General features: G+C 37.5%; 1 protein-coding gene across 1 annotated transcript in view; it reads left to right on the top strand.

Moving 5' to 3' along the window:
- TTC6 (tetratricopeptide repeat domain 6) overlaps positions 1–17,262 on the top strand; it is a 196,595-nt gene that overhangs the window by 63,660 nt on the left and 115,673 nt on the right. Inside the window, exons 4-6 of the mRNA XM_032593525.1 lie at positions 1,108–1,311; positions 7,380–7,513; positions 12,918–13,112. Coding sequence (XP_032449416.1) covers positions 1,108–1,311; positions 7,380–7,513; positions 12,918–13,112 — 533 coding nt within the window. The remainder of the gene's footprint in view (positions 1–1,107; positions 1,312–7,379; positions 7,514–12,917; positions 13,113–17,262) is intronic.

A 17,262-nucleotide genomic window follows, 5' to 3' on the forward strand; every position in this document is an offset into this window, starting at 1 on the left:
ATAAATGGAAATTTCTTGGTTTAGCCATCCCTTTTGGCATAATAAAGACATTTATGTAGTATTTGGTACTGTTTGCCAGCTTTACCCCTTATTTATTAGCAAATGAATGTATCAAGAACAAAGTGATACAATTGCATTTTCAAGTCATTCTCTAGAATTCAGATTTTTAGGTAAGTCAGACTAGTTTTATCATCTGTTAATTTGAGGCAGTGAAGTTTTAACTGCCAGTACTCCATAATCCCAAATAATCTTGGTTTAAAATTGGTTAATATCCAAATATGGCTATAAAGATATTTTCCATAAGACTTGGTGAGATACAGATTAAGTCAGTGAGACTTTTTTTTTTTTAATGTTTATTTCTTTCTTTTGGGAGAGTGAGAGAGAGAGAGAGACACCATGAGTGGGAGTGGGGCAGAGAGAGAGGGAGAGAGAATCCCAAGAAAGCTCTACACACAGCATGGAGCCTGATGTGGGGCTTGATCTCATGACTATGAGATCATGACCTGAGCTGAAATCAAGAGTCAGATACTTAACCAACTGAGCCACTCAGGCGCCCCACTGAGACATTTTTAAGGAAGACAAAATAGTTTTAAGAGTGATATTTTGTGAGAATTTTTCATTAGGGCTTGGGATAGAGTTGGGATGTCTGGGTGGTCTTCTTGAGACCTCCGGGTCAGCTCTTCTTTGAGGACCTGAGATCAGTCTTCTGGAGGAGCATCTGGCTAGTAGGAACCACATTTCTTAGGACCAGAGAACCTCGGATTGGGCAGAGGTCAGTTGTTTCTGTGGGCCTTGATTCTGTATGCGTGTGGGGTGAAGTCAGGGTAAGACTGAAGTCTTATGATTTCCTTAGAGTTGGTGCATAATAACCTGGGGGTGGTTGTATTTTCTGAGACAAGAGCCAGAGGAAATAATTTGGTAGCCTTTACATTTTTAACTCAATTTGAGTTTCTATTTCTAAATCTTCACAGGAAACTTACTATCTTTGTTTAATTTCAATCATGCATTTTTATAATCATTTTATGGTTAGAAAGAAACATTGTGTGACTTAAAACTTTGGAAGGACCAATAAGAAGATCTTAAACATACATTTATGTTTTCCTACAGAATGTGCTTGAGGAACTTCCTGAAACTTTATCAAGTATTTTCCAGCTTGAACAAGAGGATGTATTAGAGTGGGGAGTCTCAGAAACAGAAAGCATAGTATTTAAATCTCAGGAAACTCTGGAAGTTCAACCAGCAGATGAATCAAGTAAACTTTTAAAGGATGAACAGCCCATAGATGATTCCAAAGCAGCCAAATCTTTAAAGGTAAAACATTATTTGTGTTGGAAACAGTTATGATTGTTGAGGATGTGCAAATGTGAAGAAATGGCCTGGGTAAGGGCCAAGGCATGGAGGTAGGTTCCCCCTGAAAAAAGGGCTCTCTAATATGCAGATTGTGTTTTGCAGACTTTTAGTCTCAAACCTAATTACAACTCTGGAGAGAGAAGACACATATTTAAGGAGTGAAGGAACCTCAGGGCTTTCAGAAATTGACCAAGAGTCCTCCCATTACTATCTTGAGGGAGTCAGGAACTGTAGCCCAGGGACCAGGACTGGGTGAACTTTGTATATTTTACATCTTTGCCCTGTTTATAGGTTTATCCTAACCCTGAGTCTTTTCCTATTGTGAGAATGCTTTCCAAATTCATTTTATTTTTGTGTAATTTAATAATTTTTACCATGTTTGTGTATTGCCTTACTACTATTTGCTTATTACTTTTCTTTAATCTGAGTTACTTTTTGACTTAAATGAGTTTATTTAAAATGGTACATTTTTTTTAATGTTTAGTTATCCTGAGAGAGAGAGAGCAGGTGGGGGAGGGGAAGAGAGAGACAGGGAAAGAGAGACCCCAAGCAGGCTCTGTGCTGCCAGCGCAGAGCCTGATGCTGGGCTCAAACCCATGAACTGTGAGATCATGACCTGAGCCGAAATCAAGAGTCGGATGCTTAATTGACTGAGACACCCAGGGACCCCAAAAATGGGTACATTATTATTAGGATTAAAAAAGCCACTTTTTTTTTCTGAACCACAAAACACTGTCTTGATTATTACCGTGGATAGCTCTCTGACTTACTCAAATGGATACTACTTCTTGGGTAATAACTTTCCCTCTCCTTTTGGGTCCCCTCTCCCCACTGAAGACCATGTTCCTGCTCTGTTTTCCCCAGTTCAACTGGCCATTCTTCAACCTGTGCCACAAATCCCAACTCTGAAACCTTGGATTTATCTGTGATCTTCCCTTCCCTTGCTTTCACCCATAATCAGTCTCCAAGGCTTAGATACCTCCTAACATTATTATTTTTTTTAAGATTTTATTTTTAAGTAATCTCTACACCCAATTTGGGGCTCAGACTCATGGCCCCAAGATCAAGAGTTGCATGTTATACCAGATGAGCCAGCCAGACACCCTGCCTCCTAACATTGCTTGTAATTTTTTTCCTTGTCTTTTCCAGTTGCCCTCAACCTAGTCTGGGTCCTGGTGACCTTATGTTTGGATTAGTGCAGTTTCCTCCTGTTGTTGTTTTTTTCCTTCGTTTCTCAAGCTCTACTTTCTTAAGTTCATCTTCCTGGCATATTGATCTTTTGGGAATAATGGGTAATAAGGAAGGTGCACAAATAATAGTTGACCAGAGAAAATCCACCATTGCTATGGAGAAAGGACTTATCCTATGATGAGCTACAGACTTCATCAGAAGTCATGCTATCTTTCTAAAGATTACACTTGGGGTATGAAATGAATTCTGCCAAGGCTAAGTGAACCCACTCATTGCTAACTCCTCCAGGTGAATCCTGTGTTTCAGGCTGACACCTTCTAGGTGTGGAGATCTTAGATACTCTTTTCCTTTCTCTTTTCTTTTTTCTTTTCTTTTCTTTTCTTTTCTTTTCTTTTCTTTTCTTTTCTTTTCTTTTCTTTTTTCTTTTCTTTCCTTTCCTTTCCTTTCCTTTTACGTTTCCGTTTCCGTTTCCATTTCCTTTTACCTTTTCCTTGCTTTTCCTTTTCCTTTTCCTTTTCCTTTTCCTTTTCCTTTTCCTTTTCCTGACAGTATCTTTAAAGACTATGGCATCTTAATGAAAAAGTGTTAGGCTGTTGGGCACAGGTAGTGTTTTCATCTATACTTCTACCTGAACATTGGGACTTTGGAAATAAAATGTGGGCATGAGAGGCAAATGATTAGCTACTAAATGTGTTAAAAAGTGACATGGACTTTCTGGATAGCAATTTAACCACCATGGCCTGGAAGCAATTCAAATCCCTCATTAGAAAAGTTTCACATTAATTCTTTTGGATTGTTGTGACTGCTGTTAAATATTATTAAGAAATTATGGAAATGTATTTATTTTTGGTCAAAAGAGGCAGTCCTTCCCTAAGTTAATTAAATTTATTGAGTATTTACCACATGCTAAACACTTTGCTCAGTGTTTTACATATGTTATCTTATGTTTTCCTAATAACTGATTTCTTAACAAGACTGTATTTGAAAAAACTGAGTCATAAAGAAGATAAATAACTTGTCCAAGTATAAATATCATGTTAGGTCATGAAGGCAGGGCTTGGACTGAGATGGTCTAATTCTGGACCCTTTACTCTTTACCCCTTGGCAACACTGTTTTTCATAACAACAATAAACAGGTGTCTGGTTAAGTACAAAAACAGACTCTCACTTGCAAAAATGACTACGGATGGAGTGTCCTCATTAAACTAGGAGAAATGGTTGGACAAGAAAGACTTGGAGAATGGATTAAGAGAGCTCTAAACTGGAACCAGAAGTGTTTCAAGAGGAGGAAAAGAGGACCAAAAAAGACCTTTATGGATTATTGTTTTTGGGATAGTGTGGGACATATTAAAAATGCCATAGAAAATGGCACTGGAAGTATTCCTGTGACTCATCCCACCAAGTATCTTGTATTTATTTGCATTAACATTTCAAGATCAGTTGTAATCCATGAACTTTACTCTGCACATTCGAGGTCATAAAATTAGTCTCTAGCATCTCTAGCACAGGAATGAGGAACAATATACTCCAGCAAGCCAGGCCAGATTTGGGGACAAGAAGACCTCTTTTGACATAGCAAATAGAACTACCCAAAAGGTGTGATAAAAGAGCACTGCTCAGAAAAATGTCAGAATGTCTCATTCAGGAAAAGAAACCAAAAAACAGAATTCGATCAGTCTTTACCTTGTTGGCCACTTATATTCTTAGAAGCTCATTAGTATAATAAAGGTTTTTAGGACTCTGCTCTAAGTCATGACCAACATGACTTAGATAAATTAAATAAAAAAATCAAATTAGATAATGGTGACTATGAAGAAATGACTGACACAAGGGCTTGTGAGAGGATTGTTGAGCATTTTAGGAAGGAAAAGGGTAAAAAGTCTGTACAAAATGTAGATACCACATGTCCTGAGATTCTAAATGGAAGAAAGTTTAAGAGATGTGGGATGCCCTAAATCCCTCCAGTTCTCAGAAAACAGTTATGAGTGATCTATTCCATTCAGAGTTTTAAAAATACACAAAAGATGAAAGAAGAAATACACATCCATAGATAAACATAAAAGTGGCATGTGGCTGTAACAATTATATCAAAAACCCTAAGATTCAGAATGTGTTTAGGCCTGTGAATCATGCTAAGAATAAAAAAAAAGTATTTTTTTTCATATTAGTTTAAGAGCAAAGAGAGAAAAAAGGAAGGATAGCCCTGTCATTATGGATGAATAATGTGATGACAACATGTGACAGAGCTACCTTAATTTATTTTTGGGAAAAGGCTGAAGTTTTAAATAAACAGAACTATGACATAGAGAAAAGGAAGCTGATAAACTTATACTTTGCTTCTCTTAAATCTGACAAGGAGAATAATCTTTAGTTTAGAATGAAAAGAAAAAGAAGCGATAAAAGAAACTTGAAGCCCAAGATTGGTTAAAGATTTTCAAAGTTAACTTCGATATCTGAGCCTGTCAGCTCAGGTAGATAGGTTGAAGCCTGTTGCACCCCTGTCAGCAGCAGCTTTGAGGAGGTGCTGTAGTTAGTAGGAGAGGACCTAGAAGCCTGGAGACTGGCAGCTGAAAATCTGAGTTTTATTTTTTTAAGGATAAGGGTTATGGTTTCTGTATGTATGCACTGATCTTGGACAAAACTCTGGAATGATTAAATGATTCATTAAAAGAATTTTAACAACCTTGTAAAAGCCCCTGTATACTGCTTATAAGAGGAAACAGCCATCACTTGGAGCCAGCATGAGTTTCCTAAGGACAAGCTACAGAAGACCAACCTTATTTCTTTTTCTAGAATTACTAGACTGAACATCAGAAAAGTGTTAGACCTGGAGGTCAATGCAAGGCTATCATGGTGAAGAGCTTGGCCTACAGGAATGCTCAATCAACATTAGTTATTGTTATTAGCCTTTGGATTATAGCAATCCATTTATGTAAGCTTCCAAATGACAGTTTTGTAGACAAGAGTGCAATCAGGTGAACTACTAGATGGATTTGTAATTAGTTATGCAAAGGATGCACAGCTCGTCATAAGAGTCCCTAGTGGACTGCAATAGAGCTGGGTCTAATTCAACATATTTCCTAGTAATTTGGATAAGAATATGGAAGATTTACTGATTGGATTTTTAGATAACATCCAAATGAGATTGGTAAGATTTGGTTGGCCAGACCTCAGATGAAATTTAATTGGGATAAATGAGTGAATGGTTCTGCCCTTGGGTCCATAGGCTAAGTGCATAGATATGAGGTGACGTGATGTAGAGCAAATGTGAAAAAGACCTCAGAGTTTTAGGCTATCACTTAGGTTTGTGATAGGAAGGTAAGTGCAATCATAGTTTGTGCTGATTGACGAATACCATAAAAGAGGATCATCTTTCTCCTGGTTAATCTGATCACATCACACCTCAAATGTTGTGTTCGGATCTGGGTATCCAATCCCAGGAGCGACACTGACAAATTGGAGACCATTTGGAAGAGAACATTCAAGATGAAAAAGCACAGTACTTCAGAAACATGTAAGGCAGAATTGAAGGGACTGATGATGTTTATCTGGGAGAAAATGGGTCCAGGAGAGTAAGCTGTATTCAAATATTTGATTGTCAATCAAATGGAAGGAGCTAGATTGTACCTGTGTGCTCCTGAGGTTTGAAATGAGACTGGTGGGTAAAAATTGTTAGGCTGTATAACAAACAAACAAACAAGCAAGCAAGCAAACAAACAAACAAACTGGGAGAGTTTCAGAGAGAGTGGCTGCCTTTGGATATATCCAAGTCCTCTTTTCCTCATTGTGTTCAAGCCAGGATAGATGACCATTAGGTGGAGAAACTTTAGGGAAATTCAAACATTAACTAGGTAGTGAGATGGAATGGTCTGTACTCTGAGCTTTTCTTATTCATCATCACTTCTTTACCTATGAAATTGCAATAGCTCTCTCCTATTTACTGCAGGGAGCCCAAACCCTGGACCTAATTTAGGAGAACCTCTCTTTATTTGGCCTCCTTCTACTTATTCAACCATATCTTTCTGCTTTCCCTAAGGAAGTTCTCTCTGCTTTCTTCCTTAAATCCAGCTTAAAAACAAACAAACAAACAAACAAACAAACAAACAAAGCAACCAACAGAGAAAAAATATTTTTAGATGAACTATTATCACGAATTCTGCAAATTTCCTAGGAAATCTAGAAAAAACAATACTACTAATACCTATAATGATTAAAAGGCAATTATTTATGAAACAGAAATGCATTTGATTTTTCTCAAGTAGTAGAAATAGAAAACAATACAATAGTATAATAAGTACAAATTGATAAACATTGCTCAAAACAGTTATTCATTTTGGCTTGTGGTTGCAACCACCACTCATGCCAAACTTTTAAAGAGACTAAGGGCAAGTTCTATTAAAAATATCAATCAAGGGACACCTGTCTGGCTCAGTCAGTGGAGCATTCAACTCTTGATCTCGGGGTTTTAAGTTCAAGCCCCACATTGGGTATAGAGATTACTTAAAAAAATAAAATCTTAAAGAAAAAATACCAATCAAGAAGAGAAGATTTATGCAGGAAAAATATCTTGTATTTCTTCTTTAATAGTTTTAAGGCAATAAATAAAATATTACAGATAAATATGGTACTAGTATTTTTATTGCTATTGAGGTGTATATGTGAAAACCTAGGCAAGGATTTAGAGGAAAATATCAACTTACCTTTAGGGTTTATATTCTGTTATAAAATATATATAAAAATAAGGAGCTTCAATATAAGATAAACCATTAAATATGAGAGAAAGATCTAATTTTCATGTTACAACTTTCCTTAACAGCATACTTTATATTTTCTTGAAGGTGAAATCATCAGAATTTTTGCAAATCAGAGGAAAAGAAGCTAAGCAAACACAAAAAAGTAAATTAGGAATTCCACAACAGAGACAAGGAAGGTGTACAAAACCCCAACAGGATCAAAAACTACCTAAAAAAAAGTAACTTCCTTATGTTTACAATTTTTACTGTCAGTAGCATTGATAACTGAACATGCATTTTTTTTTTAATTTTTTTAATTTTTTTTTCAACGTTTATTTATTTTTGGGACAGAGAGAGACAGAGCATGAACGGGGGAGGGGCAGAGAGAGAGGGAGACACAGAATCGGAAACAGGCTCCAGGCTCCGAGCCATCAGCCCAGAGCCTGACGCGGGGCTCGAACTCACGGACCGCGAGATCGTGACCTGGCTGAAGTCGGACGCTTAACCGACTGCGCCACCCAGGCGCCCCTGAACATGCATTTTTAAAGGAAGAAGAAATATTGAGGAAATTCATATATGAGATCTAAGTTAAACTTTCCCACAGGAAGAGTTGGTATCAGATATTATGGTTAGGATATATATGCTATACTTCACACTTCTTTCTATTAATGCTTTTGACCAATGTACTTAGTTTAATGATATAACAATGATATAACTATAATAAAAATAGCTCTTTTTGAGACAAAGGAAAATTAAATGTTAACATGTCAGATCTGATATTTTTGGTCACCGTAATGCATAATTTGTATTAACTGCTTATTATATTGGTTAATTTTGTTATGGCAAAATGAAATAAAATTTAACCCAACAAAAAATGTTTATAGGCCAATTTGGTAATTTAGATGACCTTAGTTTTCTCTACCATTATATCATGTTTTATTCCCCCCCTCTCATTTTTAATGGAAATTCTTAATACACAGGGATACAACCACAATTTTGAATAATAATGTGTAAATGCAAGTTAGATTTATGGGCTTATCTTTTGCCAGTCACCTTGCTGAAACTGATTTTTTCCTTATTTTACCACTAGGCTTTTATGGGTTGGTTTATTCTAGACTCTTCTTCATTCAACTCTTTATTAGGGCTCAAAGAAGCTTTAATTATTAGCTTTTGTTGTTGCTTAGGGCATTGAAAGGTGTGCTGGACATGGAAGACAACCTTTTTATGGCCAGCCTAAACTCTGTAAATGGATATTACTCACAATTTAGTAGCTGAGAGTAGACTCATGGGAAAAGAATTCCAAAGTTTATGAAAGAGTCAAATTGGCATTTAAGTGACCCTGTACATGCCATTGCTTATCTGCATTGCTTTAAGCTCATTTAGTTAGCAAGATTATGTATTAAAACAAATAGTGACAGCAGACAACAAGTATTTTACCTTCAATAAATAGTTACTGTCAGATTATCAATGAAGCAGAAACTTCTTGATTTTTTTCCCTAAAAAACCTTGCATTTAGTGCATTAAGCAAAGTAGTGTGGCCACACACAGAGTCAGAGTCTTTTCTTTTTTATGTCTTAGTGTTTCAAAGAATGACAAATAGTCCTGTTTAAGGAGAGTGTGCTATAAAAACATACAGCCTTTCTTGAACATGCCAAAAATATTTGTAGATCTTTTTGAAATATATAGTACTGTGTTAATTCATTAAAATTGAAATGAGAAATTTCCATTGGAGAGAAATAATAAGATGCAGAGGAATGAAAACCTGATAGTTAAGAAACTTATATAATGAAAGGGAATTTTGGAAAAATGTTTCTGAAAATCCTTTATTCGCTGCTCCTTTTTATTTAGACCTTTTTTTACATAACTTTTCTCACCTGTGACTATCCCCCACATTAAATTGTTTTCTTGGGAATTCATCCATCTCTTGGAACGTGATGTTATTTAGCTCAATAACCTAGGGAGATTCACTTACAAATCTGTTATTAGAGTATGATGGAACATAGGAATTCAGATTGGTTGTGATGCTTTTTAAGGAAAAAAAAAAGTTGGTAATGTAATCTCAAGTACATTCCACTAGCCAGGACCTGTTCCAGACAGAACGATGATGTGGATGAGTTTGACATCAGAGCTCACCTTTTTCTCCCCTCCTTTTTTTCCCCCAATCCTTTCTCAGGATCCCTGGCTTTCTGGACACCCATGTTCACTTCTCCAGTTAGGTCTCTTTGTCTCAGGCATTTCCAAATGCTTTGGTTTTACCTCTCTTTACCCCCCTGCTCCTGCAGCTTTGTCCTATTCAAACGTGTACGTTTTATGTCCTGTTTTTGTTGAGCCCTATGCTATTTTGGAAATGATATAAACTGTTCTCTATTAGTGACTCAGTAATGTCCATATTGTGCCTAGCAATGGGTTAGGTGCTGTCCAGTTCAAATTAATAACAACAGCAATAAAAATAAAACAAGCATTTCTTGAGAGTTCCACAGGCCAGGACTTCTTATTATCGGTTTTACAAAGGCATTAGTTAGGGGTTTTAATTTTTATCTTGCAGAAGACCTCCGGGGAGACCAGTGCTATAGCTTGCAAGTGTTAGAACTGAGATTCTGAGCCAGGCCCAGCCAACCCTAAAGTCTTTCTTCTTCATACTATGTATGCTACTGTCTAGAACACATGGAGCAGTTGATGGACAGATTGGCATCAACCCATTAGACAAAGGGTCAGAAGGGGTGGCACAAGAAGAAGGCAATGTATGAAAAGAGATATTTAAAAAAAAAACCAGTAAATTTTGCAGAGAAGTTTGTCTTGGAGGCCTTGTTCGAAGGATGTGTAAGCACGGACAAAAAGACAGGCAGCATTTGATCCACAACTGAAGGAACTGACAGATATTGTTGGCCCTGTGAATTGTCCTGGAGACTGATATAATAGCTAATATCTGCCATGTGAGAGACACTTTTATTTTATTTATTTATTTATTTATTTATTTATTTATTTATTTATTTATTTTGAGAGAGAGACAGAGACAGCATGAGCGGGGGAGGGGCAGAGAGAGACTCTCTAGCAGGCTTTGTGCTGTCAACACAGAGCCCGATGTAGGCCATGCTTGAATTCACAAACCGCTGAGATCATGACCCCAGCCAAAACCAAGAGTGAGAGGCTCAACTGACCGAGCCACCCAGGCACCCCTGAGAGATACTGTTTTAAATGCATTCAGTCCTTATTATTGAAGTATGGTTGACACAGAATGTTACATTAGTTTCAGGTATATAACATAGTGATTCAACAATTCTATATGTTATACTATGTTTATGAGTATAGCTACCATCTGTCACCACACAACGCTATTACAGTACTCTTGACTATATTCCCCGTGCTATGCCATTTATTCCCGTGACTTACTCATTCCATAACTGGAAGCCATATCTCTCACTCCCCTTCACCCATTTTGCCCATCCCCCACCCCCTATCCTCTGGTAGCCATCAGTTTGTTCTCAATTCCTTTCTTCCTTAAAGTAACTTTATCCAGGATGTGCTAATGTTATTTCCTATTTGCCAAAATATAAATAAATTGACTTGCGTACGACCTAGTGATTATTTTATTTTTTTAAGTTTATTTATTTATTTTGAGAGAGAGAGAGAGAGAGAGAGAGAGAGAGAGAGAGAGAGGCAGTAGGGGAGAGGCAGAGAGAGAGTGGGACAGAAGATCCAAAGCAGGCTCTGTGCTGACAGCAGCAAGCCCTATGCAGGGCTCAAACTCATGAATCATGAAATCATGACTTGAGCTGAAGTCAGATGCTTAACTGAATGAGCTACCCAGGCACCCCTGACCTAGTAATAATTTTAAACAGGATTTGAACAGAGGCAGTCTGACTCTAACTACTGTGTTAGAAGTAGGGCCACATGCTAAGAGCCTTGAAACTTAGAGAGGAAATTAGATGAATGCAGCAAGCAACAGAGAGCCATTGTGCTGGGCAAAGGAGTATTTAGAGACCAATGTGGCAGAATTTTGCAGGAGGAATTGAAGAGAGGAAGAGACAGAGGATGTGGTACTCAATCCAACTGGCAGACCCTTGCTAATGCAGGCTGAGGTGATGAGGACCTTGACAGGAGTGTGTTGGAAGTGAAGAGGGAGAAGCAGCAGCCCTGGGAAGCAGAGAAGCTCAGTCTTTCATAGGATGTGCAGGTGAAGGGAAGAGGACTCAAAGATGGCTCAATCTTTTGTATCTTAAGGATGAGGAATCTAGGTAAGATAGTGATACCGGAGGTGAAATTTGGGAGGTCTTGGCACAAGAGGAAATAGTTGAAACACTGAAGCTTACTTTTCCAATATTCAAAGAGGAGTTCAACCTTGGAAGCTATACCCAGTTTTGAAGGTGGAGAAAGAAAATTGAATGACTAAATCAAATTATGATGAATTTTGGAGGTAGATGGAAAGCTGGGATAACACAGGTTTTAAAAATCTCACAAAGAAAGAGCCATTTCAGGAAGAGTCATCGATATTGTCAGCTGTGTCTTGTAGATCATAGAGAACATGATCTAAAGTTCATTTGGTTTGATTTGATGAAAAGGTCATCATTTAGTTAATGTAAGAGTATAATTTTAGGGGCGCCTGGGTGGCTCAGTCAGTTAAGCGTCCAACTTCGGCTCAGGTCACGATCTCGCGGTATGTGAGTTCGAGCCCCGCGTCGGGCTCTGTGCTGACTGCTCAGAGCCTGGAGCCTGTTTCAGATTCTGTGTCTCCCTCTCTCTCTGACCCTCCCCCGTTCATGCTCTGTCTCTCTCTGTCTCAAAAATAAATAAACGTTAAAAAAAAATTTTAAAAAAAGAGTATAATTTTAGTAGGGGTGTGGGGATGGAGTAGAACTGGATAGGGGCTACATCTACCTCAGGGGTCATTAATAGGCAGTAATAGGAAAAAAGTTGTCTTATAGTCTGCAACGTTGTGTTTAGATCCTAGCAGTTACTCATTAATTTTATGAGCTCTCCAAAATAAGCCTGCTCTAATATAAGGATAATAATACCTCCCATATAAGTTCATTGTGGGAGTTGGAGAGAATGTGTGTAAATCACCTAGCATAGAGTAGTAGTGGTTCTTGCTCAATTAGTGTTTGTTCATTGGGTGGCAAGTGACAATGGAAATTAAGAAAGATCTTCATGCCTTCTTCTCTGCTTTGGAAAGGCAGGAGAGAGGCAAGTTCTAGCATAGTGGAAAGGAGGATGCTGCATAAACTTGGGTTTATTGATGCTATTTAATGGATAATGTACTACATTGTTCTACCTCTTCAGGGACATTAGCATTTGAGCAGAGTAGCAAAGAAGTAATGCATGATGGCTGGATATGGTGTCACCAAAGGAGTTACAGAAATCGGGAGAGAAGGCATTTGGGTGGGATGGTAATGAGTTTGCTTTTAAACATGTTTCTGAGATATCTGTAAGTCCTATAGGTTGAGATCTTCAGCAGAAAGTTAGGTATATAACTTTGAAGATCAGGTCCCCAATTGTGATATTAAATTCATTATAAATCATTATTATAGTTTTAAATCTTATACATTTAGACACCCTTTTTAGAACCTAAACTGTCAATGTCAATGTATTTTATATCAAAAGATCACAAAATGATCAAAGAAGCCCCCTTTCTTTTTTTTGCTGCAGAATTCCTCAAGACTACCCCTCTTCTACCCTCCATGATCTGTGCACCACTGTCCCAGCCCAGGAGCTGCCTGTCAACTTACACTTGGCTTCTCGAGTGTACCATACAGCTGACAAGAAAGGTCACAGTACTTTGCTTGGGATATTGGGAACCTCTTTTTTAGATGATCACACTACAGATGAAGAGTGCAGAGACAGGTAAGAGTTCCACTGGTAATTTTCTTTTAAAGTAGATTTAAACTGCCAAATTCTACGTTTGAGGTTTAGATTTTGATGACACAATTCTGTTTTTAGACACTAGAGAGGAGCAGGTTTTGTCCTTTTCCATTCTTTCCCAGCACGTACACAGTCTAGGATAGTGTCTTCATTTCCTACTATTATTAACATGAACCGTGGCCCATGATAAGGTAGCTTTAGTTTAGTGGCATCTAGTTACCAAAGAGTGTCACATACCTTATATTATTTGTTCTTCATAACAACTCTGTGGAGTACAGATGTGAAAATTGATGTTCATAAAAATCAAGCAACTCTTCCAGGCTTACACAGTTAAGAAAATCATAGATTTGGATTCAAAGTCAGTCTTTTAGATTTCACACCATCATTGGGAATACTTGAATCCAGGGATTATGTTCAAAAGTCATTGCCTCTGGAGTTTCTTCCATTTCTCTGTGTGTCTCATTTTCCTTTGGCATCTGAGTATTCTTTTGCGGATAGGATGTAATTTATAGCATCCTCAAAAGAGAGGAGAAAAGGGAAGGAAGCTCACGTGTGTTTAGCAGAAACCACATTCCTAGTACTGTGTGATGTACTTTGCATCTTTCCTTTTTAAATCTTCAACTATATGCAGTCATCATTTCCATTTTATTATTGAAGAAGCTTAGGCTCCATAATATCCGTTTGCTTGCCAAAGATCTTATCTCTAGATAATGATAAAAATCCAGATGTGTCTAACTTAGTTTTTCTCAAAATTTTTTATGATCAACCATTTAAGGAAGGCTTTTTCACTTTTTCTCTCCCAATTGCCTTTCCCCATTACATTTTAATACCCTGGATATACTGTGCATCTCATGTCATGTGTGTGTGTGTGTGTGTGTGTGTGCGCACGCGCGTGTGCACACATGCACATGCCATATACATAAAAAGAGTAAGCTTTCATCATCTCCCTCCCCAGGCACCAACATTCACCCCTTTGGGATTGGTATCACCTGCCCATTGAGAATGCATATTTGTTAAGTCTCTTGCCTTTCATAAGAGCTGGTAGGAATCCTGAAAAATCACCTACTGCATGTTTAAGAATATTCAAAACATTAAATATTAAGTTAAATTTAAATAGAGACATTTTAAGTATTATATTTTAAGTATTTTAGACCTGTGAGAATATTTTAAATTTTTTTTTTTCAACGTTTATTTATTTTTGGGACAGAGAGAGACAGAGCATGAACGGGGGAGGGGCAGAGAGAGAGGGAGACACAGAATCGGAAACAGGCTCCAGGCTCTGAGCCATCAGCCCAGAGCCTGACGCGGGGCTCGAACCCACGGACCGCGAGATCGTGACCTGGCTGAAGTCGGACGCTTAACCGACTGCGCCACCCAGGCGCCCCAACCTGTGAGAATATTTTAAAAGACCATTTTTAATTACACAAACTATCAGAGAATTATTAGTAACTTCTCAACTCTTTTCATGGTGTATTCTGAGCTCATTTCCTCAAACTTGACTTTTAGTGATAATTGTTAATACTTTTACTGCATTCTTTCAAGCTTTAAAATCATCTGAGGGCACATGGGTGGCTCAGTCATTGAGCATCCGACTTCTGCTCAGGTCATGATCTCATGGTTCGTGAGTTCAAGCCCCATGTCTGGTTTTAAGCTGACAGCACAGAGCCTGGTTTAAATTCTCTGTCTCCCTCTCTCTCTGCCCCTCCCCTGCTCATGCTCTCTCTCTTTTAAAAATAAATAAACATCTGGTTTCCCTGTGTTCAGTAATCACAATGAAATTCAATTTGAATTCCTAAAAGAGGGCCATTCTCATGTTTATTTTCTAGTTAGGCAAAAATGTTTTTCAAAGATTTATTCGCTACTCAAAATCTTAAACACCTGTCTTTTAGTTTTATCAGGTAAGTGTTTTGAAGTTTTTGAAACAAATTATATGTGAAAAACTTTGGAAATTTCCAAACGGTTCCAGTTTCTCTGGTAGAAAATAACAGTTCTGCAGTGTAGTCTTTGGAAAGCCTAAAGCTGAAAGTGGAAAATAAAGGTATAACCATAATCTAGTAGTCATGAACCCACTGTTTTGAGTCATTTCCATTAGCACTGTAGCTAAGCATCATTTTGAGGTGTCACAGCTTCTAGTAGTCATGTAAAGTGTTAAAAATACTGGTATCTTTCGAATTCTAAAAATTTTTTTTCTTCAAGTAGATCTTGCTTTCTCCAAGAGAGTCAATAAATGTTCTATTTGAGGATGATAATTCTTGGCAATTTGTTCCTAAGTACCAAATAAGAAGTTAATTTAAGCACTGAATATTTAATTCTCTGGCATCCATCTCTTGAGGATTACCTTGCTAAACATAGCTTAACCTTTTCAAAATATATCTGTCTGCTGAGCCTACAAGTTCAGAGAAATGTATAATTTTTTCTGCACTAATAAGTGTTCTCAAGAAAGATAATTGTAAACACAAAATGAATACCCTTTCATTTGGTGGCTTTTGCTTTTTCTGTGAGATGAACAGTTAACTATGAAGCCTAACAGTATTTGTGGTTATATAATTTTAATGCTTTCCCAATTCTCCATATAGTAATTGTTACTTGTGGCAACACCAAGCATATTTTAATGGACTAGATAGGTACATACTTAAGTTTATTTAAAATAGCAATATATTGCTCAAACTTATGTTTATTTTGCTAAACAGCAATTTTGTTGAGAACTATAAAAATGTTTCATATGAATTATAATTTTGCTTTTAAAGTTTCTGTATTTTAAAGAGAAGTTTATAGTTGTTTTGTTAGAATTCTTAGCATGGAATTTTAGATTTGGTGTTTTAAAATAAGGTAAATCATTAAAAGTGTTTAAACACTTAGATTAAGTTAACAGTTTGGTGAATAGCCCTCTAACATCTCCTGTATGTGCATGTATTTAAACCATGTATGACATTCTATAGACTGATTTTTCACTCAGGGTTGTGTGTGAACATTTAAATATTTTCATATTATTCACTAACTTAACCAAGCTGCAATGTAAGAAGATTTCAAGTGTGGAATTATTAAACTTTTTGCTTTAAAAATTTTTTTAATGTTTATTTTTGGGGGAGAGAGAGAGACCCTGCACAAGTGGGTGAGGGGCAGAGAGAGAGAGAGAGAGAGCAAGACAGGATCCCAAGCAGGCTCCGCACTGTCAGCACAGAGCCCGACGCGGGGCTCGAACTCATGAACCACCAGATCATGACCTGAGCTGGTTAGATGCTTAACCAACTGAGCCACCCAGACTCCCCTTGCTCTACAATTTTTGATGCATATTGCCAGACTTCTTTCCAGAAAAATTATTCAGACTTATACTCTACCAACAATTTATCATGTCCATTTCCTTTTACCCTTATCAAATGGCTAATTGTCAATCTGCTTCATTTTTTTCCTAATCTGATGAGGAAACATATCTTTTTATTACTATATATTTTTTCACTTTATTTATTTATTTATTTATTTATTTATTTATTTATTTTTTAACGTTTATTTATTTTTGAGACAGAGAGAGACAGAGCATGAACGGGGGAGGGGCAGAGAGAGAGGGAGACACAGAATCGGAAACAGGCTCCAGGCTCCGAGCCATCAGCCCAGAGCCCGACGCGGGGCTCAAACTCACGGACCGCGAGATCGTGACCTGGCTGAAGTCGGACGCTCAACCGACTGCGCCACCCAGGCGCCCCTATATTTTTTCACTTTATTATTATTATTTTTTTTTATTTATTTTTGGGACAGAGAGAGACAGAGCATGAACGGGGGAGGGGCAGAGAGAGAGGGAGACACAGAATCGGAAGCAGGCTCCAGGCTCTGAGCCATCAGCCCAGAGCCTGACGCGGGGCTCGAACTCACGGACCGCGAGATCGTGACCTGGCTGAAGTCGGACGCTTAACCGACTGCGCCACCCAGGCGCCCCTATTTTTTCACTTTAAATGATGGTGATGTCTTTTGGTTATTCTCCTTTTGAGAATTATCAGTTCATATTCTGTTAGGTCATCATTCATCTCTTATTGATTTATAAGTGATCTTTTTATATTAAAGATTTTAATTATTTGTTATATATAGTAGACATTTTCTTTTACTTTGTTGTTTGCTTTCTACCTTTGTTATGGTGTTT

This window comes from Lynx canadensis, chromosome B3, assembly GCF_007474595.2.
Source record: "Lynx canadensis isolate LIC74 chromosome B3, mLynCan4.pri.v2, whole genome shotgun sequence".
Taxonomy (NCBI): Eukaryota; Metazoa; Chordata; class Mammalia; order Carnivora; family Felidae; genus Lynx; species Lynx canadensis.